The sequence below is a fragment of the Rhododendron vialii genome, chromosome 13a (genome assembly GCF_030253575.1).
Source record: "Rhododendron vialii isolate Sample 1 chromosome 13a, ASM3025357v1".
Lineage (NCBI taxonomy): Eukaryota > Viridiplantae > Streptophyta > Magnoliopsida > Ericales > Ericaceae > Rhododendron > Rhododendron vialii.
Window position 1 is genome coordinate 24,226,603 of NC_080569.1, and position 23,936 is coordinate 24,250,538.

General features: G+C 38.6%; 2 protein-coding genes, 1 non-coding gene and 1 pseudogene across 3 annotated transcripts; 2 read left to right on the forward strand and 2 right to left on the reverse strand.

Annotated features, from left to right (window-relative positions):
* Window positions 1-806: 806 nt before the first annotated feature.
* LOC131314028 (receptor-like serine/threonine-protein kinase SD1-6) lies at window positions 807-14,485 on the reverse strand (annotated as a pseudogene).
* Window positions 14,486-14,543: 58 nt separating this feature from the next.
* LOC131314029 (uncharacterized) lies at window positions 14,544-16,103 on the reverse strand. Its single transcript, XM_058342525.1, has 2 exons — window positions 15,965-16,103; window positions 14,544-15,811 (listed from the first exon to the last, which is right to left on the reverse strand). The coding sequence occupies exons 1-2, from the start codon at window positions 16,101-16,103 to the stop codon at window positions 14,544-14,546; spliced, it is 1,407 nt and encodes a 468-aa protein (XP_058198508.1).
* Window positions 15,598-15,704, forward strand: LOC131315432 (small nucleolar RNA R71). Its single transcript, XR_009196758.1, has one exon. It is a non-coding gene; the product is annotated as a small nucleolar RNA R71 (small nucleolar RNA).
* A 5,140-nt stretch (window positions 16,104-21,243) lies between the features above and the next one.
* On the forward strand, window positions 21,244-21,894 carry LOC131314030 (secreted RxLR effector protein 161-like). Its single transcript, XM_058342526.1, has one exon. The coding sequence runs from the start codon at window positions 21,244-21,246 to the stop codon at window positions 21,892-21,894; it is 651 nt and encodes a 216-aa protein (XP_058198509.1).
* The last annotated feature ends 2,042 nt before the right edge of the window (window positions 21,895-23,936 follow it).

Consider the following 23,936-nt stretch of genomic DNA (forward strand, 5'->3'; position numbering starts at 1 on the left):
TCACTCTCATTAATTCCATGTCATACCAGTCACACTTGATTTTCCACCCTTGATGGCATGTACCAGTAACTCTCATTCCAAGTTGGCTTCCAATTTATTATAAATACGATCGAGTCAAGGGGGATTGCTTACATTGTCACTTAAAATAAATATGAGCAATTTAGTGAATGGGTATTACTATATATATACCACCATTATATTGTACTGATGATAAGAACAAAATTTTGGTTGTGAGTAGTTATAAGTCACGTCCACATCTTTGTATATAGAAAGCCTTGCATTCTGCAGTAACACAAGGTAGTTAGGATTTGAACGTGGACTTGACACCTAAAAATAATTACTAGTACTAATATACTGGTTCTTCCATCTCAAAATGAACATCTAATTCGCCCAATTGAATTTGAAAAGACTATATTGTTTGAATAAATTGATTCTTTTAAAATTAAAAAGAACTCATCAAAATCTAGTATATTGCAAAAAAAATTTAAATTGCATTTTTTAAGTTCTCATTTTACAGACCGAACAATCTTTTTGGGACAGAATGAGTACATCTTTTAAAAATAATTAAACATAAATAATATCCCCAAAATCCTTGGGTAAGAGGCCAACTCGTTGAAATCCACAACCCCTACACCCGATTCTCGCTACATATCATTCGATACTTCCTATGCGGTTTGCTACCGTTATGGATACACGATCGATTTGCTACCGCCCAATTAAAACCTTGGGTAAGAGGTCAACTGTTGTATCGAAAACATAATGAAGCTAATAGCAAATTTTAGAGTTTCGTAGAGAAAAAGTAGAACTACTGAAAAACAATTTATGAAGAAGTTTCTTTACAAGGTTTTAGGACAAAAATCCCATCTATCTAGCATGAAGCACTGATATTGTTACTTCATTTGAAGTGAGAGGATATATACAAGTTGACGAAGAGTCCATCTCAGGAGAAAACCTTATTGTGTAAAACCCAGGTTGTTTAGGAGGTGGCAGAATTGCGTTTTCACTATCTAACATTAACAAAATAGTTGACATAGTCAGTCTATCTTCAGGACAGTCTTGAACACACAAGAGGGCCATTTGGATACATCTTACCCCTTCTGGTGTGGGAATTAAACCCTCCATCATAGCATCTGCTAGATTCTAGGGTTTTCCTTCATTCCATAGTGTCCATGCCTAAAGCAAATAACAATTCATGGAATTATTCTCAAACATAATAAAAATGTTTTTTTTTTTAAAATTGGAGAAAGAAGAATAGAACTCACATATCCCAAAAGGTTGTGGTCATGATCGGGATGGTAAAATCCTCTGTTCTTCTTGCCACTCACGATCTCCAAAACCAAAACATCGAAGCTAAAGACATCAGATTTTACGGAGAAGAGTCCATCTATTGCATACTCTGGAGATATATAGCCACTACATACAACACAATGAAATGGAAATGCATAAGATGAAAATGAACTATCGATAAGAATAATGAAGGGGAGAGATGAACATGATGTACTCACTAAGTTCCAAGAACCCTATTTGTATTTTCTTCAGATTGATCATCTCCAAACATTCTTGCCAACCCGAAGTCTGAAATTTTAGGATTCATGTCATTGTCTAGCAAAATGTTGCTAGCTTTCAGATCCCTATGAATTATTCTTAATCTTGAGTCTTGATGAAGATAGAGAAGTCCTCGAGCAATCCCCACTATAATGTCAAAGCGCTTTTGCCAATTCAGTGATGTACCTCTTGCTCATATCTAGAACCATGCCGTGATGTGCCTATCTAAAACCGTGTCATGTCGTGCCCATCTAAAACCGTGTCTTGCCGTGCTAGGCCCACTTCGTCTAAAACCGTTCCCGTGCTGTGCAACATTTAAAAGTGTTGTGTCCGTGCCAGGCCCACTTTGTCAAAAAGGGTAAAATGTTGTTGCTCCAACCCTTTCAGCAGATTGATATATCAAAGAAAGGGAGAACCAAATATATCATCAAATGAAGGGAGAATCAGCCAACATCAATTTCTTCACCAAATTTTCAACGTTAAGATTCCATAAAATCTAAATGCCGTTTGTTCAGAGACGGAACTAGGATGGGGCATATGGGGGCCACGGCCCCTGGGCAGTTTCGGGTTTTTTTTTTTTCGAATTTCAGTATTAATATGAGTTGTTGTTTGTTCATTAAAAGTAGGGGTGGCAAACGGGCGGGTTTGGGTCAAATTGGGTAAGTTGTTAGTGGGTTCACTACTACAATAATAGATATGCGTCACACTAAGAAGAATCACAAAGATCACGGTTTTCAGTGAAAGCGTGATAAAAAGTAGTGTTTAAATTTTTTATCTCAGATTAAGTCCAAAACTGAGATAAAAAGTGAGTTTTAGCGCGAAATAAAAGATCTCGCTCTTGTGGCGAGATAAAAAAAATACAACCTCACCCTTGAGGCGTGATAAAAGATTTTAGGGCAAAAAAAAATGAGATAAAAGATCTCGCTCTTGTGGCGAGATAAAAGAGAAAAGATCTCACTCTTGTGGCGTGATAAAAAAGAGAAAAGACCTCACCCATGTAGCGTGATAAAAGATTTTAGGGCGGAAAAGAATGAGATAAATGATCACACTCTTGCGGCGAGATAAAAGGGAAATGACCTCACCCTTGTAGCGTGATAAAAAAATTTTAGCTCGGAAAAAGGTGAGATAAATGATCACACTCTTACGGTGAGATAAAAAGCCTACCTATTTAGGCTCGCAATCTGAATTTTCACGTAGACGGGCTGATACGCATTTAGGTAGACTTTGAAAAGTTATGTGAGAAAAACGATGTCGTTTAAGAACTTTGAAAAGTTCGTTTTTTTTTTTTTTACAAAAGGTAAGAAGATAAGCCCTAATTGCACTCATCCCAAAAAATCTTTACGTTTCATCTTTATCTTCACGTCCAAAAAGATATAGAGAGAGAAGGCAAATTCAACAACTGGGTTCCACCAGTGCCCAGTTGTTTCTTCGATGACGGGCGAACTGTTCCACTAGTGGCCGATTTTTACGTGGGCGAGCCGTGATCTTTATGATTTATTGTAGTAGTGAAATTTAGTTATTTCGGATGTCTTCCAAGTATACGTTTGACACATTAGGTAAAAAAGCAATTATATTATTATGGCTTAGCCTTACTTGAAAAGGATTAAAATCCAATTGAGAAGCCACCATTGAAATTGAAATTCAATATAAATACAAAATCTATGTGAAATGGTTAGTTTATAATAAATAAAAAAATCTAAAGTTTGTCTATAATGTTACAATCTGCAGGTTGTGATAATTTTCATAAAAATACAAAGCTTATACTATAACAAAAAACAATATTGTCTACTAAATTTATTAGCTAAAACTAAAATTTTTGCCCCAAGAAAATCTTTTGGTGACCAATAACTAATTTTGATTAGCAAAAGATTTGTTGTCATATTTTTAAAAAAATTTAAATAATGTTTATATATGCATTTTTATATATTTTAATATCATGTTAATTGCATTTCAAAAAATTCAGCAAATTTTAAGGGGAAAAAAAAGTTTTCTCACTTTAGGAAGTAAGTATAAATATTTTTGTTTTCCTAATGCAACAGAAGTTCTTGGCTAGCTTAGTGGTAAGGGCTTAGGAAATCAACTAAGGGTGCGTGGGTTCGAAACTTGGCAATGACAAGAAAAGATGGTCTAGTAGATACAAAGAATAGATCACACGCAATGGTTTTCCATCTCAGTTCATTTTGAACTTTCAATCACGGTTATAGACCGTGATCTAAAGTGACATATAATCACACCCAGAAAGAGAAATGATCTCGCCTAAAAGAAACAATCACGGCTTATAACCGTGATAAAAGAGAAACGATCACGCCTTTTGGCCGTGATTGTTTCTCTCTTTCAATCACGGTTTATAACTGTGATAAAAGAGAGTGACTTACAATCACACCCAGATCCATCACGGTAGCAAGAGTGTGATAGAAAACTTACAATCACGGCCAATAACTGTGATCTTTATGGTTTATTGTAGTAGTGGTTGGGTCTTTAATGGGTCATTGACCCATTTAGACCCATTAACTATGAGTCTAATTACCCATACCCAACCCGACCCATTTATTTTAAAACAAACCTGACCCGCCCATTAACCCAATTAATTTTTTCAAAAAGACGAGAATAAGTAATTTTTTTTGTCTTATTGATTTTTTTTTTTGTCTTTATTCAAAAAATTATAAGTTTCTATCAAATTTTTTTACTTTTCCGATTCCTCTCATCAAAATAAATTAATAAGTCACAAAAATATGACACAAAACAAAAAAAATGCAAAAAAAATTTGAATAAGGACAAAAAAATAAGTCAATTTTTTAATCCAAACCCTTTGCGGGACTACCATGAGAGAAATTTATTCACGGCGGAGCACAATTTCACGGGTCCATTCACGCAATTAATGGATGAGATGTGTTTTCAATTTTGACTGGTCAAAATAATTGTTACCGGTCACAATTGATTTTTAATTCGGAGCATTCAAAATATTTTTGGACGCGTGTGATTTAGCACAAAACAATTGAATACCCGATCCATAAGGAAAAATTAGCAAATACCCGATCCATAATGGGTTAGCGGGGAGAGAGTGAGAGAGTGAGGGGGCGGGAAGAGAGCGAGAGGGGGGGAGAGAGAGAGAGAGAGAGAGAGAGAGAGAGAGAGAGAGAGAGAGAGAGAGAGAGAGAGAGAGAGAGAGGGGGGCGTACTCCTCCACTTCCCAATTGCAAAAAAGACCAATTAAGAGATGAAATTTGGTGGGTTACTTTCATTGCCCATTGGGTCATTTAAGTTGACCCAATTGATGCCCAATTATGACCCAACTAATAATGGGTTAGCTGGGTTTGAACCCATTCTTACCCAACTAATAAATGGGTTGGGTTGGGTCTATTTTCTACTTGATGGGTCTGGGTTTGTTAATGGGTCTGGGTTCAATTTGCCACCCAAAGTATCTAAATATTTTGTTTTGTATTGGGTGTTATTTAAATCTAAATGCCTTTTGTTCCTCATTTACTTAAATTCGGTGATAATATTTTAAATGCTTTACCGTATAATCCCTTTCCTAGGGAGACGTCCAGGATAAGAGTGGAAATTTTAGAAATGATTTGATGAAAATTTTGATGATAGTCATTAGAGTCGTCAATATCAAATTTGTTGCAAAAGTGACACGTTATTGGCTGACCACACAAAGGTGGTTGTAATAATAGTCTTCTGGTTGGGAAAATCATCAATGTGGTTTAATGAGAAGGAGAATATTAGTAACAGAAGAAAGAGAAGAGACACTGAAAGAAGTTAATGAGAATATGATTGGTCATGAAGACCGATCTTAATAGTTCTTGAGGAACTAATTTAAACTTTAATTTGGCCAATCTTATTACTCAAATCTGATGAATAAAAGGGTGAAGAAGGGTTGGAGATGGCCAAGCAAACATATGTGCTGATTAAATCCCAACCTGGGTGAGTTTGTCTAACCCATGTCCCTGCCAATTTTCATAGGTCAAAGAAGCTTCCTACTAACGTACAGCAATATTAATTAGACATTTTCAACCAACAAATGGTCCCAAAAACAAAATGATCAGTTTTGAAAATTGAATTCAAAGCATTGTTAACATCTAAGATCCAACGAATCGAGAATTGGAGATACCGTAAATAAATAATTTACCGGTTTTGACATTTTGATATTGTCTTCAAGCGGAGGCCAAAGGTCTTCCACCACCTGTTAGGGTGCTATTTTGCTGCAGTCAATAGTATAAGCTACGGTCATGTACCGCTACGTACCCTTTTACATATTTCCACATGCCCTTCTAATTAGGGCAAGAATTGACAGTGAATGTTGATGTGGATGTTAGGAAACAATTTTTCTTGTTGAATAGTAGTAACTAGGAACAAGTGCCCGCTCCAAAGTCTTCAATCTTTTGCATTTTTGTTTTTCAAGAAACATATCCTTATTAATGTACACTTCGTAACAAGGATACGTTGAGAAAAAATGCTAAACCAAAACGTATCCTTGTTAGGTTGCACACATTAATCCGAAGCAACATTCGTAAAGAAAAACTACTAAACCAAAACAGGGGTATGACCTGTGTTTCTTGTGCCAAACATGAGTCCTCTCGTCTTGAATTTGAATAAATTTTGATTTTGCTTTCTTGTTTGGTGTTGCTCATTTTTCGCTTAAAGAAGGGCACCAGCCACTACTTTGTGCAACTGTTAACAGATATTCTGCTTGACGATTTTCTAGTCCTAAATTAATAGGTTGCCCCAAGCGTAGGGCGGAGACCGACGTAGCACAATATCCGGTAAGTCCGGAGTCGAATCCACAGAGATGGTGACGTGTGTTGACTAAAAACACGGATTGTTACTGATTAAAATGGCTCTTAGGTAGCCACCCCTTGTCGGTTGTTTGAGATTAACTAAAACCTAGAAATTGATTGGTATTTTTCAAATAATTAAAAGAAAGGTACGATCGTAGGGTTCATAACACTCGCAACTGGTCCGGACTCATCTGCTCCAATCGGTGTTCTTTAAAACGTTTGATTTTAGACTGAAAAAGATACCCCGCAAGATGCGAACCCTTATGGTCGTCGTTTACCCATGCGCAGCGAAGAATGAGTTTTGGACCCCCATCCCCCCATTCACATGGGCTCCGACAATGCTCAGGTTCGTCTACGAGAAGTATTTTACCAATCTAAAATTATTTTTTAAACATTCTTTATTTCGAAATAGGAGCAGAACGCATCCAATCCGGCCACGGTGTTTTAATCACCCCGCGACCCTACCCGACGACTACTCACTCAACATTAAGCAATAAACAAAAGAATCCCTAGATTGAAACATGCTTCTATAATGCGAGATGAAAAATAAATAAAAGATCTAAGTTAAACAAGAACCAACGAATAACGTTTATAAAGAACAGAAATTAAAATGAGTTATTGACGCAGCGGAGATTGAGTTTTGGAACCCCATTCTCCCATTCACATGGGCTCCGACAATGCCCGGGTTCGTCTAACGAATGTTTTTTAATAACTTAAAATTGTTTTTTCATTATTATTCCAAAACAGGAGCAGAACATGTCCGACCTGATCACGGTGTGTTAATCACCCGCGACCCTACCTTTACGTCTACTCACTCAACATTAAGCAATAAACAAAAGAAATCCTAGATTGAAATATGCTTCTATAACGCGAGATGAAAAATAAATAAAAGATTTAAGTTAAATAAGAACCAACGAATAACGTTTATAAAGAACAGAAATTAAAATGAGTTATCGAAATGCGAGTAATTAAACAAGACTTTAAATAACTTGGTGAAAAGAAAAATTTAGAAGAAACTAAACAATAATCAAACCCAAAAAACGGCAGCCGTGTCCGTCATATGTTAGTACCGAACCAATTTCTGGATCGCCTCCTCAATTCTTTTCCACGGCAGCAACGGCCTTTTTTAAAAGTGAGTACTTCCCCGAACTTATATAGGAGTAGGGTTTTAATCCCCTAATAACACAAAAGACCCTTGGACTTCACATTATAAGACATTAGTCATTTAACTTCAAAGGACTTTGCATTTTGATCCAGAACTTCTATAAATTCTTCTTTTTACCCAAAGTCTCGGACAGCGGACTCGAGCAACCTATAAACATAAAAACACATAATAAAAATTAGTTAACAAAAATAAAGGACTAATAAATATAGATTGGAGGGCCAAAATATGTATATTTTGGCACTTATCATATTCAAATCAAAATTTCTTATGTGATGCTTCCTCGGTTCCTGATTTGACACGAAATGGGACTATTCGCGGGTCTATTTGATAATATGAACAGTTCATTTTGTGAGTTTTGGTGCATTTGAGATCGATGTGAAAAAGTAATTTTATTGGACTCTGTATCCGTTGAACGAATCATATTTGTCACAAAGAGAAATATGACCCAGATTCTTCTGCGTTTATCTCTTTTCAGTCAAATATGATGTGACCGAGCTTTTACCAAACTTTGGTGAACTTGATTTTTTACATAGATATTAAACACATCAAAACCTACAAGATGAAGGATTCAAATCGTGAAATAAGACCGTGATGAATCCCGTTTCGTGTCATATGTACGAGGAATTACCACATGAGGCGAAGTCATAGTACTACCATATTAAGGCTGTTAGATTTCTTGGAGGGTTCAAACCCCCCCCCCCGGCATCCGGATGCACGTGGAGGTGACAGACCAGGAGCTGAGCGATTAACTCGGACAAGAGAGATGACAGAGACTTTCCCACGAGAGATGAAGCCACCCAAGACCTAGCTCTCATACCATATTAGATTTCTTGAAGGGTTCCAACCTAAAACCAATTGGCAATAGGTGGAGTAGCCTCGATAATATATTAACGAAGTTTGGATGGCTTGAATGAGCGACGTGGGACAAGTCTAACAAAGGCATAGGAGGTAGCTCGTACGACTCTATTCAATGCAAGAGTTTAAAAAAAAAAAAAACCAACTTTGCCTCTTATTTTGTCTATATTCAAATATCCTATTCATTTGATAGTTTTGCATCAAATTTGTATAGATTATTAGTTCTTCTCAACAAGAGAAATCAAAAAAATTTAAAAAATTATAACTTTAACCTAAATTTTTGGGCAAATATCCAAGAAAAGCCCCAAAATTCCAGCTAGTTGGGCACTTTCTTGGATTTTTACAAAAAAAATAGGGTTAAAATTCAAAACCTTTATTTTTGTGATTCTATATTTCTTTTATATTTGTTTTAAGTTTCTAACAAAATCAAACTTTTGGCCAACTTTTTTACTCAAATCTGATGAATAAAAAGGTGAAGGGTTGGAGATGGCCAAGCTGATTAGATCCCAATCTGGGTGAGTTTGTCTAAAGTTTAGACTCTGAAAGACTAAAACCATATCCCTACCAGTTTTCATAGGTCAAAGAAGCTTCCTACTAACATACAGCGAGCATTAGACATTTTCAACCAACAAAAGCTCCCAAAAATTAAATTATCGGTTTTGAAAATTGAATTCAAAGCATTGTTAACATCAAAAGATCCAACGAATCGACAATTAATTGGAGATAATGTAAATAAAAAATTTACAGGTTTCGACATTTTGATACTCCTTCCGTCCCGTTTTAAGTGTCCTGCTTCGTAACTCTAACTTATTAAAAAGATATTATTATTATACCTTTCACATCAATTTTTTCCTCCATTTTCCCTACTTACCCATCATCATTATACTTTTACTCACTAATTTTTCAAAATGAAATATTCTTTTAGGGACAAAATAAATAATGCACCAACTTTTACCCCCCTAACTTTACAAAATGAACACTTATTAAAGGACAGCCCAAAATAAAATACTGAACTCTAAATAAGGGACGGAGGGAGTATTGTCTTCAAGCAGAGGCCAAAGGTCTTTCGACGCCTGTTAGGGTGTGCTATTTCACTGCAGTCAATAGTATGTATAAGCTGCGGTCATGTACCGCTACGTACCCTTTTACATTTCCACATGCCCTTTTGCCTTTCTAGTTAGGGCAAGAATTGATAGTGAATGTTGACGTGGATGTTAGGAAACAATTTTTTTGTTGAATAGGAACTAGGAACAAGTGCTCGTGCCAGAGTCTTCAATCTTTTACATTTTTTCGTTTTCGAGAAACATGTCCTTATTAAGGTACACTCCTTAACAAGGATACGTTAAGAAAAAATGCTAAACCGAAACGTATCTTTTTAGGTTGCACCCATTCATCTGAAGCAGCATTTGTAAAGAAAAAATGTAAAACCAAATTTTAAGTCCTCATCTTGAATTTGAATAAATTTTGATTTGCTTTCTTGTTTGGTGTTGTCCGATTTTGGTGCTATTCATTTTTCGCTTAAAGAAGGGCACCAGCCACTACTTTGTGCACTACTTTGTGCAACTGTTATAACGGATATTCAAATTAAGATTTCTTATGTGATGCTTCCTCGGTTCCTCATTTGACACAAAATGGGAGTACTAATTGCAAGTCTATTTGACGATCCGAACAATTTATTTTGTAAGTATCGGTGCATTTAAGGTCGATGCGAAAAACTGATTTCATTGGGCTTTGTTATCCGTTGAACGAATCATATTTGTCACAAAGAGAAATAGGACTGATCAGATTCTTTAGCATTTAATAATAGAGCATCTCTATAAAAAAATCAACTCGATCATACGTCAATAACTCAGTGATCCAATTCTTGTTAAGATGAATGATAAATTTAAATTTGAAAATTTCCTTCATAATAAATTCGATTCGATCATGTGGTTTTCACTTTCAATCAACTTGAATTTGGTATGGATGTAGTACTTGTCAAACTGAACAATATCAATGGTTCAGATCCAATTTTTAGTACATGGGATAGATTGGTTAGATTCAAGGAAGAAGATGAATCAAGGGAGAAGCTGAGAGCATATCAGGATTCTGATGCGTGCCCGTCAAACTTGACGTTATTATGGACTAAATTGGGTCTTGTGCACACACTTCACAAACCACTGGGGTGTTATTGCACACTTGTGAACCATAGAGGGTGTATCCTCACATGACCTAAACCACAATGGGTCAAAGTGGACTTCGCCCCCTTTTTTTTTTTTCCCCTACCATTGTTAACATTCAAGTAATGCAGAGACTGTAAATAAGTTACTAGTTTCAAACTTCTGATGTGCTGAGGTAATGTAACATAACATCCACTATGTTTGGGTTTGGTACTTGGATATGCCAACATGGGAGTCCAGTGGCATAACATGTCAAACTTTTTTTCCGAGAAATAGGCACATCAGATTATTCAGTCGAATTGTTGACGGAGGTTGATGAAGTGCTCTAATTCAATCTTTTTTTACAACTCCAAAGTGTTTAATTGGAATTTTGCTGAGTTTATGTGCTTACGAGACATTTGAATGCGAGTGCCTAGTCTTCAACAGCCTGGTAGCATGATTTGGCCGCAGTCAGTAGTCTCAGTTGCGGTCATGTACCGCTACATAGCTGTTACATTTACTACTCCACATGCCCGTTTGGCCCTCTAATTAGGGTAAGAACTGACAGTGAATGTGGATGTCTGAATACAATTTTCTTTTTGAATGGAAACTTAGAATAAGTGGCCATGGCAGAGTCTTGTATCTTTAACTTCTTAAACTTAGTTAGGTGCACTCCTTAAGTTAGGTTGCTGACCGCGTCGTTCCGTGTCAAAAATATATTTATAAAACCTTGGAATTAACTACTACTCCGTAGAATAATGGTCAAGACCGAGTATCGTTCCGACGGAGACAGTATGGCTGAGTTACGACAAATTCAATTAACTTCTAGATTAATTTGGGCAAGGAAGTTTGGTTGTTTGAATTTAGAGAATTTATTAAACTAAGAGAAATAATTAAATGGAAAGTTTGAACGATTGGAGAGAAAATCTAGGGTTCGAATCCACCTCGACCGCGTAACTCAAACATGCATAGGTAAGATTAATTATTCGAATCAGAAGGCATTATTGTGAGGGCTTGCAAACCCTAGCAATAATCGTCAAGAAAATTATTGAGTTGTTAAAAGGCATAAATTATCCCATAGCACGGACCGTCTCAGAAGTACGGTCTAGCCGCCTAACGGCACAGCCCGTCTTACGAGTATAATCTATCTCAGAATTCCAACTACAATCGATGAAAATCATTGTAGAACTCGTATTTGAAAGCATGCATACAAATACTCAATAGATTAAAACCATCAAAATCATTCCATTCAATTGAAACGGAAAGGGTTCTTAGTTATACAATCGATCCGAATAATAAACCTAAAACCCATACATAAAATAAAGTTACTTGGTGCGAAGTTTCATCTTCCCCCTAGAAAAGGGGTTTAGCCGGCCATCGAAGCTGAAGAATCGAATGATATTGGATTGATCTCTGCCGCTGCCACAAAGCCCACGGCCAATCTTTAATTCCCCGGTCAAGTTTTTCAACAAAAAAGCTGCTGGGAATAATAATAACCTCCCCCAAATAATAAACTAAGTTCCCTTTTTTATGCTGCTGCCGAAACTCTCTTTTCCATAAAGGAAAAGACTTCTTTTCCTATTGCAACTCTTTCCTTGTGTGTGCACCAAATAATTGCACCAGGAAAGAACTTTCCTCCAGCCAAATCTTGGTCAAAGTTCCTTATACAATATTGCTTGGGCCCACGTGGATAAAAGGAGCACAAATCATAAATCCAATTCCATTGGAACCTTTCAATTTATATGTTTTCGCACCATCGGTCTCCAAGGCCTACAAACACCACAAAACGCTAAAATATATCACGTAACAATGTAAACGGACCGACAAATCGTAAATTAGGTGGATTAAATGGGTGCTTTTCAGCACCTATCACACCCCTCAACTTACACTTTGCTAGTCCCAAGCAAAGAAAAGAACTAAAACAAGTAATGAAAGCAATGAAAGATAGGACATTTGAACCCCCAGGTGCTCCGGTAGGACGAGTTTAGTCTCGTAAAAGTGTGAGGGTTATCAGCAGTGAACACCCACAAACATAAGGAACCTTTCAACACAAAAATCGCAACCTGTCATGCAACTCATCGACATATCAAGCAGAGGACACAAAGCTACCACAAAGATATAGCAAGGCAAACGTAGTTCCGAGCGCTAATAATTCAAGAAATAAACTGTGGCACTTAAGCTTAGCGTGTGTGAATACGGGCCTCAATCACATATGAACAATAACCAACTGCTCTCTCCGGACCGAGCCTCGACTTCAATTCTCACCGTGTCATGCACTCACAAATGAAATCACTCGAAACAAGGTGCATTATGAACTCTCGAGTGTGCGGTTTGGAAGTTACGTAAAAGGAAAGCAAAGTACTCCGCACACTATGACACAAAAAGAAAGCTTTATATAGATAGTGGACACACAATCTCATGAACGAAATGCCAAACATTGGAACTCTCCACCAATCAAACCTCAACCCAACACCCTTAAGATCAAATAGGACTTTATTCAAGGTTATAGCATTAGGGATGAGATAATGTATCAAGGTTAGGATAAAAATTGATTCAAGTGCGAGAGAATATGCGAGTATTTCAACTAAACGGGGCAAATATGCAATGTGTACCCCGCTAACATTAATTCAACTCCACCTTATCTCTCATTCCAACCTTTCAACTTTTTTTTCAATTACAAAGCAACCATTCCTCTTTTTTTCAACTTATCGGTGCCCCTTTTTCTTTTTTTTTTCTTTTGTATTTTGTTGTGTATTTTTTTAAGGGACACCACCAATATTTCACAAAATTCAACAATCTATCCAAAAATTAACCTTTACATTCTCACATTTCTCCAAACACAATATGGAAGGTGGAGCTAACCAAGAAAAGGCTAAATCTGTAAGGCTCAATGTAGCTCGCAAGGGATAAATGTGAGCACAAAGGAACGAACTGGCCCAAATATCACGAAAGTGCCTATAATCCTCTCCCAGGGGTGTAACATCCATGTGACAAACCAAAACCAAAGGATATTGTTATGCATTCAAGTTCCAACACTCGGCGGCCAAAGATGATGAGATTGACAACAAATGTGTTTCTTTCCATGACAAACAAAGAGTTTAATTGACACCACTCCAACAAAAAGCTTAAGGCACGAAAGCTCACTCGGGCATAAGTCTCCACTAATCATAGCCTTTAAGAACAGTCAAATCACAGCTCACAAGCAATCAAGGCCCAACGTGCAATGTGCAAAAATGCTAAAACAAAAGTGCCAGCAGTCTAGCAAATTGAAACTACTCTGCCAAAGAGATATCGAAATGGTAGCAACATGCTTATACTCAAGTAATCAACAAGTGAGCACAACACACAACAATCTCATGCAAAAAGGCTCCCAATTTTTTAATTTTCAGTTTTCTCAATTTTTTTAGAAGACTCTAAACAAACTACTAAAGAAAGCACTCAAAGTATGCTCCACTCCCCACATGAATATTAGCATTCGCGGTCGCCAAGAAAGGACGACCAAGAATAATCGGAGTCTGCTTTTTGAGGGTTTGCACCGGTTCTGTGTCAAGGACTATAAAATCAGCCGGAAAATAAAAATCATTAACCTTGACAAGAACGTCCTCAACTACTCCACGTGGCACCTTAATGGATCTATCAGCTAATTGCAAAGTAACCGACGTGGGCTTCAACTCCCCAAGCCCCAATTGTTCGTACACCGAGTACGGAATCAAGTTGACACTAGCCCCTAAGTCTAAAAGTGCTCGCTCTATGGCATATTTTCCAATGACTATATCAATAGTCGGGGTACCAGGATCTTGCATCTTAAGGGGAGCGTCCGACTGAAAAACAGAGCTCACTTGCTCGGTGAGAAGGACTTTTTTGGACACATTGGTTCGGTTTTTCCTCTTTTGAGTGCAGAGGTCCTTTAGAAATTTGGCATAAGTTGGGACTTGTTTGATGGCATCTAGGAGTGGGATGTTAACTTTCACTTGCTTGAATACCTCAAGGGTATCCTCCATAGATGCTCCCCTCTTAGGAAAAGGAGATGGTGCATTCAAACACGATGGGAACGAGGCTTTAGGCATAGGGTGGTACCTTAGAGCCTGCTGACACAGAAGTGGGTGATGTAGGTGTGACTGGAGGGGTTCCCTCCTTACTCTGTGAACTCTCCTCCCCAAAGTCATCGGGGTCGGAGGGAGCCAAATGCTCCTTCGATTTCGCTTTCTCTGGTCGGGTTTCGACCTCTCTCTTATTGCGCAAAGTCATGATTACCTTAGCATCAGCAAGAGGCTGGTCATGAACTACAAACTGTCCTCCAGGGGGTTGGACAGGCTGACTGGGCAACCTACCTTCTTCCCTACGATTAAGTGCATTGGCTATTTGACCCACTTGGGTCTCGAGCCGCGAGATGGACTGGGTATTAGAACGCACTTGTTGTTGGGTATCAGTTAAACGGTCAAGCGCTTGTAGCACCTTATCCTCGAAGGATGGATCCCGCGTGGATTGGGTGGGTGCTTGGTGATTTTGTGAGCGATAGGCAGCTGGATTAAATGGAGTATTAAAAAGCCTAGGCTGCTGGGCAGAAGAACTACCCTGCTCTTGCGATCTCCACGAGAAATTAGGATGTTTGGCCCAACCCGCGTTGTAAGTACTAGAATACGGATCATTACCCGGTTGAGAGAAACCTCGTGCATTAGCATACCCTTGTGCAGCATTAACCTGCTCCTCCACAAAAATAGGGAATTGTGGGGCTGCAGGACAGTCAGTGATGAAATGGGCCGGACTAGCACATAAAGAACATGCCTCCTGAGAAAGTGGAGGCTGTGAGGTGGCCGGTCCCATACAAAGAAGTTTTTCAACCTTTTCAGTCAGTAGATCGACTTTGGAATTGAGGTCATGAGATGGTTTGATCTCATACATACCTCGTGGCTTATCAGAGCCAGTAGTGACTGACTTACCTCTCCTCTCAAAAGAAACATTTTGCAAGGACCCTTCGCTCATAGTTTCAAACAACTGCCAGGCATCCTCTTCATTCTTAACCATCACAGAGCCTCCACATGAGGCATCAACCATCACACGATGCTGCGGATGCAGCCCGGAATAAAAACTCTGTACTAATTGCCACTTAGGTATGTCATGGTGCGGGCACTTACGAATGAGATCCCCATATCTCTCCCAAGCCTCATAGAACTGTTCATTCTCAACTTGTTGGAAAGTGGTAATCTCCTGCCGAAGTCTGAGTGTTTTTCCTATGGGGAAGAATTTCTTAAGGAATGCCGCACTCATTTGCGCCCAAGATGTTATAGAATTAGTTGGCAAAGTACTAAGCCAATGTTTGGCATTCCCTATCAAAGTGAATTGAAACAAAATTAATCTCAATGCATCCATCGGAAAATTATGAATTAAAAGCGTGGAACTGAGGGCTTCAAATTCAGTGATGTGTTGATATGGATCCTCTTGAGATTGCCCTTGAAACTTAGGGAGCATTTGGAGTGTACCGGGCTTAATCTCATACTGATTAGCCGTGATGGCGGGTAATCGTACACATGATGGTGTAGTGTAAGCCGTAGGGGCGAAGTGTGAGTTGAGAGGGAGGGGGTTAGGTACCACAAGTGCTCCATCAGCATCATCTGCCATTGTGACTAAGTTGGTCTTTTTGTTAACCCTACGTCTCCTATCTAAATCCAAATTAAGAGGTACGAGTTCGGATTCCAAAGACCGACGACCAAGCATGCAAGTTCAATACCCCTCAGGTGTAAAAAAGGGGTACTCCAGATACAGACACTAATTTGCCAAAAAGAAGAACAAACTCACAGTGGGTCAACGAAATCGCTTTTATATCACGGCACCGCTTCTCCTCAGTGATCTTTGCTCGTTTTGCCACCTCGTAACCTGTAGCTAAAAGTACCAAAACTAACAAACAAAATAAAAATAAATAACAATGAACTAAACTAAAAACTAATTAAATTAACGCAACCGTGCAAACTGTCCCCGGCAACGGCGCCAAAATTTGACCGTGTCGTTCCGTGTCAAAAATATATTTATAAAACCTTGGAATTAACTACTACTCCGTAGAATAATGGTCAAGACCGAGTATCGTTCCGACGGAGACAGTATGGCTGAGTTACGACAAATTCAATTAACTTCTAGATTAATTTGGGCAAGGAAGTTTGGTTGTTTGAATTTAGAGAATTTATTAAACTAAGAGAAATAATTAAATGGAAAGTTTGAACGATTGGAGAGAAAATCTAGGGTTCGAATCCACCTCGACCGCGTAACTCAAACATGCATAGGTAAGATTAATTATTCGAATCAGAAGGCATTATTGTGAGGGCTTGCAAACCCTAGCAATAATCGTCAAGAAAATTATTGAGTTGTTAAAAGGCATAAATTATCCCATAGCACGGACCGTCTCAGAAGTACGGTCTAGCCGCCTAACGGCACAGCCCGTCTTACGAGTATAATCTATCTCAGAATTCCAACTACAATCGATGAAAATCATTGTAGAACTCGTATTTGAAAGCATGCATACAAATACTCAATAGATTAAAACCATCAAAATCATTCCATTCAATTGAAACGGAAAGGGTTCTTAGTTATACAATCGATCCGAATAATAAACCTAAAACCCATACATAAAATAAAGTTACTTGGTGCGAAGTTTCATCTTCCCCCTAGAAAAGGGGTTTAGCCGGCCATCGAAGCTGAAGAATCGAATGATATTGGATTGATCTCTGCCGCTGCCACAAAGCCCACGGCCAATCTTTAATTCCCCGGTCAAGTTTTTCAACAAAAAAGCTGCTGGGAATAATAATAACCTCCCCCAAATAATAAACTAAGTTCCCTTTTTTATGCTGCTGCCGAAACTCTCTTTTCCATAAAGGAAAAGACTTCTTTTCCTATTGCAACTCTTTCCTTGTGTGTGCACCAAATAATTGCACCAGGAAAGAACTTTCCTCCAGCCAAATCTTGGTCAAAGTTCCTTATACAATATTGCTTCGGCCCACGTGGATAAAAGGAGCACAAATCATAAATCCAATTCCATTGGTATTTTATTTGCTCCACCGAATAAATGTTAGCCCATTGTAAAACCTTTCAATTTATATGTTTTCGCACCATCGGTCTCCAAGGCCTACAAACACCACAAAACGCTAAAATATATCACGTAACAATGTAAACGGACCGACAAATCGTAAATTAGGTGGATTAAATGGGTGCTTTTCAGCACCTATCAGTTGCACACATTAATGTGAAGCAGCATTTGTTAAAGAAATAATGCTAAACCAAAACATGAATGTTATGACTTTTAATTGTTTCTTTTGCCCGACATGAGTCTTCAATTTAGATACACTTTGATTTTGCCTTCTTGTTTGGTGTTGTCTGATCTTGGTGCAGTTCATTTTTCGATTTAAAGAAGAGCACCAGCCACTGCTTTATGCAAAATGAGACCGATCACGTGATGCTTCCTCGTCTGACACAAAATAAGATCGATCACAGGTTCATTTGATGATCCGAACCGTTTATTTTGTAAGTTCCGGTGTGGTTGCTCAATTCAAGAGTAGTAATTGATCCAGAGAGTACAATGAAAGATAATTCGCATAAGATCGGGATAAAGTGTCATTCAGATTTAGTTACCCTAGAACACTTATTCGCAACCAAGGCATGGTGATTTTGCTCCGTAATAAGTTAGTGTTCATTGATTTAGCCTGTTGAGTGCAAGCTACTGACATTGAGCCAAACCGGAATGTAAGACATAGATATCAGCCTCTATGTAGCGGTTCTTTAGCCCTTTGATGCCGTTATTGCCTGATATACAAGTGCTAGCAAAGTTCACACCTGTATTGGTCAATTTCCGATACTATGGCTTTGTATCCGGTTTTTTGCCTGGGTCATAGCCGCTATGGCCGGTACTAGACCGCTATGATGCATCAAGTGCTCTGGCACCAAAAATATTTCCAAAAAATCCACAGCCGCTACACTTGATTCTCGTTACGTATCATTCAATACATTCTGCGCGGTTTGTTACTGTTATGGATACGCGATTTACTACTGCCATTTAAAACCATGGGTTAGAGGCCAACTGTTGTATCAAAAACATAAAGAAACTAACAACAAATTTTGGGAGTTTCGTAGAGAAAAACTACAAGTACTGAAAGTAATCTATCACTTTGTGTATTGGCACCATTCATGCACAGATTTTTAATGGCTTCCAAGTTCAAAACTCTTGTCCTACGTGTAGACACCCCAATCTGGACTGTCCAGATTAGTTTACTTACGGTTTTTGATTCCCCGATGATAAAACGGATCAAGAATACCACGGGAATGTCGAGTGGTTGAGCTTTGAGTGTTTGACACCCTTTTGAATCTAGCCTAGCCTAAGCCACGTCAAAAGCCAGAAAACCCACTTGCACGCATTGGTCTGGAACCAGCACACATGGGTCAAATTGCCAGGTGTTGGTCAACAGTCAAAGTTTGACCATTGACCCACGCATGGATTGGTTTGGCTCGCGCGCGCGCCGGTCTAAGCCTGTCCCCGTTACCTTTATTTCACCTTTTCCCCCTCATCCAACGAGAGTGAAACCTTCGGAGGGAAGCAAGGCCAGCCCCTTTGACTGGCTGAACTTCTCTCTCTCACTGCATCTTTTCCTATAAATACACCCCATTGTTTCTCTTTCAAAGGGTTACAAAAATTCACACTCCTAGGGTACGAAGTTTGAAAGCTCTAAGCACAAAGCTCTACCCCTAGCCTCTTATTCATCTCTCCCTTACCAAAGAAAGATATCAACAAGCTATACACCTGGTTTTCTACACAACATCCAAACCTCAACTCATAGCTCAAACACCTTTCAAACCCTAAAACCAAAGGTATAACACCTTTGTACTGCTTTCTGTTCTGATTCTTGATGGCGGTTAGCAGAGTCAAGGCAGGTAATTAATACCAAGCCCTAGCCCTAAAGCTGGCGAGGTTTCGAAAATCGTAGTGGCGAAGACCAGCGCGCATCAGTCATCAGTACGCATGCGCCACTCTCTGGCTGCACACGCAGATTCTGTGTGTGGCATGTGGTCTTGTTGTTTTATATTCTCCTTTAAATATAGACCACTACAAGCATGCTAAAAATTAGTCTACTGCTTTCATTAGTTAAAACTGTTAGCTTTTAGTTCAATATTTATACCTACTGCTGTGGAGTACCTCTGGGGTATTTCCGGACATGTCCCAAAACCCAGAAACATGTAGAACCAAACATTGGTTTGCAAGCTCAAACCTACGCACGATTGTGAACTACCCGCGCTCACAAGTTCTCCTCTAATCAGTGAGTGGCCTTTGCATGGGTAACTTGGCCTAGGCCACTATTTTGTCTCCATTGTTTATAGGGTATTTTGTTAATTTGTAGGGCTTTTCTGCCTTTAGACTGTATATTATAACTGCTTCTGAATTGCGTGGTTTGTTCTGGGTGTGCACTGGTTCGTTCCAGAGCCCAAATGGTTGAAATAATAGCTGTGCGTTTGAACCCACTGACGCACACAAGTTTTGGTGTGGCGCGCGCATGTCTGGTCGGCATGCAGCGACTTGATCAGTGCATGCTGATTTTTTTTCTGCGTACGCCACTCCAAAACAGCGGCTTTTCAGTCTGTCTAACACTCCCATAGGAGTCTGTTTTCATCCTATACTAACTCTTTCAATAAGCGAGCATGCCAACTATCACATCCTGCAAACATGTTATAGCTTTAATCCCCATTAAACTGTTTTTCGCCCCTAATTGGCTAAAGAATTGATTAATCAAATAGAATCGCAAACATTTTCGCAAATGCCTAAGTAAAGACTGATCTCCGAATTGGGTGAAAGGGGTGCTTTAAAACCCTTCCCTTCTCGTAACCTGACTCTTGAACCCAGATAAGATTATGAAGGACTGGTACTTTCACATCTTCAATTAAAATAGCATAAAAAGCATTTCAAGTTCGGTTCCTTTGGTGTCGAACCTTCAAACCCAAGTGGCGACTCTGAATTGAGTGCTCGTCTACTTTAGCGCTCCTCAATCCACCTTACATATTTCGGGCATGTTGCCCACACTATGAAAAGAAGAAATTAGATTTTTAATGTTAAGCACTCATACTACACGTTTGAGCCAAGAAAAGGAAGAGAAATAGATTCCAATAAGGAGGGATTAAGGTGTTTGGTTGGGGCAACCACTGAAACAAATTCTCTCTCTCTCTCTCTCTCTAAACCCTTCTCTCTATATGTTGGAGAATGTATTTTTTACAAACCAAATTAATCAATCAAGTCAGTAAAGAAAGCATGTCGCCAATCACTCTAGGTGGGTATTGTTGGTATGCGGTTTTCAAAAAATGTTGCACAGGCACAACAATAGCACGGAAAAAGCACGGGTACGAAAAAAACACGGACAAAGGACGACATGAGTAAATATAATGGGACAAGTAGTAGTAAAGAACAATTTATGTAAAAGTTTCTTTACTAGGTTTAAGGACAACAATCTCATCTATCTAGCATGAAACACTGATGAAATTATGCGGAAGCGTTCAAACTACTCCGGGGGGGGGGGGGGGGGGGGTGAATAGGAGTTGTGATAAAAAAAATCACCAATTTTTTGATTTAAAAATTACTATAGATGAACGGGTTGATTATCTCGATTAATCCAAATCAAAAATCAAGTAGTGAAGTAGAATAAAAATTGAGATAGGGTATGCACGATTTACGTGGAAAAACTTAGGGTCCTAAATAACCCTAAGCTAAAACCACGACTCCACGCTTTATCGTAGTATGATAGGAAGCTTATTATATCTTACTGCTAGTCATCCAGATATTTTGTTTAATGTTGGAGTGTGTGCCCGCTATCAATCTGACTCTAAAGAGTCTCACTTGATCGCTGTCAAGCGAATTATTCGTTATGTTACGGGCACTTCCACGCTTGGTCTTTGGTATCCTAAGGGTACTAATGTGGACTTAGCCGCATTTTTCGATGTCGATTGGGCTGGAAGCGCGGATGATAGGAAGAGAACCTCCAGTGGTTGTTTCAATTTGGGAAACTGCTTGGTTGCTTGGCATAGCAAGAAGCAGAATTGTGTCTCGTTGTCCACCGCAGAGGAAGAATATATTGCCGCTCGTAGTTGTTGCACCCAACTTTTATGGATGAAGCAAATGCTTCAAGACTACGGTCTATCTCAAGGTGTAATGACTGTTTTTTGCGATAAAACAAGTGCCATTAATATTTCTAAAAATCTAGTCCAACATTCTAGGACTAAACATATCGACATCCGTCATCATTTTATTCGTGATTTGGTTGAAGATGGTGTCGTGGCACTTGAGTTTATACCTACACAAGGTCAAAAGGCGGATATTTTCACTAAGCCTTTAGATTCTCTTAGGTTTGTGTACCTTAGGAAATCTCTTGGTTTGATTTCTCTAGATTAAGATGTGAGTGGGGTCACACGTCATCTCATATGCTTGCTTTGAATGTTTTTAATTTTGAGTCGTTATGTGTTGTTATGTTCTTAATAGTATTTTTGTTGTTGTTTTGAGTCAAAGATTTTTTTTCTCATCGTGTGCGTGCTTGCAATGTTTTTGCGTGCTTGGGAATCATGTGCTGTATTGATATCAGTTTTACGTATGCTTATGCCTTTGAGAGTAATGTATCAAATCAAATTTTTTCGACATATAAATCTGCTACTTAGTGATGTTCTCTATTTTGGTATTAGAATCCCATGCTCACGTTTCTATGCACACAATCTCACTTGGAGCTAGTAACCTTACATTGTTTAAGTGGTCTCTATTGAGTCTCAGTTGGGGTTATCTTAACTAATCACTTTGATTGACCACATGTTCGTTGTTTACCAAGGGATGCTTTCCCTCATTTGACTCCTTATGAGATGGGCTGCCTATGGATTGGTGTGTAACACACGTCTACAGTTTGAAAAAATCAAATTGAGACTTTCTTTTATTTCTTGTCTCTTGTTAAAAAGAAAAAAGAAAAAAGAAAAAGCAGAAAAAAAAGGGAGTTTATTTATATTTGTCTCTTCACCTTAGAGGTGATAGCTGTCTGGTCCTTTGCCCCACAAGGCTAGGTGTAAGTCACTAATCTCGAGTCTAAAACAACCGATGAGGTTTGAGCTTAAGTTCCTAGCTCCGAGCGTTTCTGGTTTGACTTCCTCGTGATAGTCTTGTTTAAACCTTTCTTGAGATAAGATTATAGCGCCCACTTAGTCCTTGATAAGTTGTCTTGCTCCTCATGCATGGTGTTTACGCTTCACATTCATAGGCTTGAGCATGGCATTTTGTCCATTCTTTGATCTGCATCATTCTGCTTCCATGAGTTGATATGGTTTAAATTTTTTTATTCGACGCATTTCTCTTATAGCCATCTTGCCTATGTGATTCTTGTTATTACATATCGTATGATTCTCTCGTATGCTTTCAGGTTGCATGTATCTCACTCGGCTACAATCATTTCCTTTGTTTTTCGTGACAAAAAAGGGGGAGAATTTTGATGGTTCTGATATGGTCATGCGTTGTAGAGTGATATGTGTCGTTGAGTCATGCATAAAGATGGAGAATTTTTTTTAGTGCCTTTGTTCATTTGGGGACATAAGGAGAGATTATTTTATTGATGAATCGCTGGTTGAGTTTTCTTGCTTTTAAATTATGCTGACCCATTCTACTTTTCGAAACAAATATTTTGTCGTATAGTTTTTGTTGAGCTATCTTTGCAGGCATTGGAAGTGCAACTCAAGCGTCATTGGATAGACCTAGTTTAGGCTAGTGTTGATCTCTTTAAGTTGCATTTTTTCCGTTATGGTTTAGTGCAATTGGTTTTGTCCCAGAAATGCCAAAGGGGGAGATTGTTAGATATTTTGGCACTTTCCGGGGTTGTTCAAAACCTCCATTAGTGTCTTTGTTATTTCGACTCCTTTTGATTTTAATGGGTAGGATAATTAGGGGTAGTGTCTCGCTCGATGCTCCTCCCCTTATCTGCGCCAAGTTGACCGCTACGGAATCGAGCCAATTGCGTGAAAGGTAAAAGCATTACACAAGACATCATGCATATTATTTCCAAGATTAGAAATTTTATTAATGCACATTTTTCTTTCCCACAAAACTCTCCGAAAATCTGCTTACCATATTTATATATATAACTATCCTTACGAGATTTTTCTTTGGAGTATAAAAAAATAAAGATTGCACGTTTGCCTCTCTGGAAATTCCGAGAGATTTTGGTTTCCATATTTGCATCATTAAAAGTTTGTTTTTATAGTGGTGTGGACAACACCTTTTAAGCTTAACAAGAGATTTTGATTACACGTGAAGGAGAGAAATGAGTGCACCACTGTTTTTTTGTTTTCTCTCGGCAGCGGCGAGAGTTTTTGGTTACAAAAAGAAAAAGAAGGGTTGCACGGTTTTTGTTTTTGTTAAAGGCGAGTTGATAGTTTTTTTCTGGCTGGCCACGTTCTTTTTCTTCG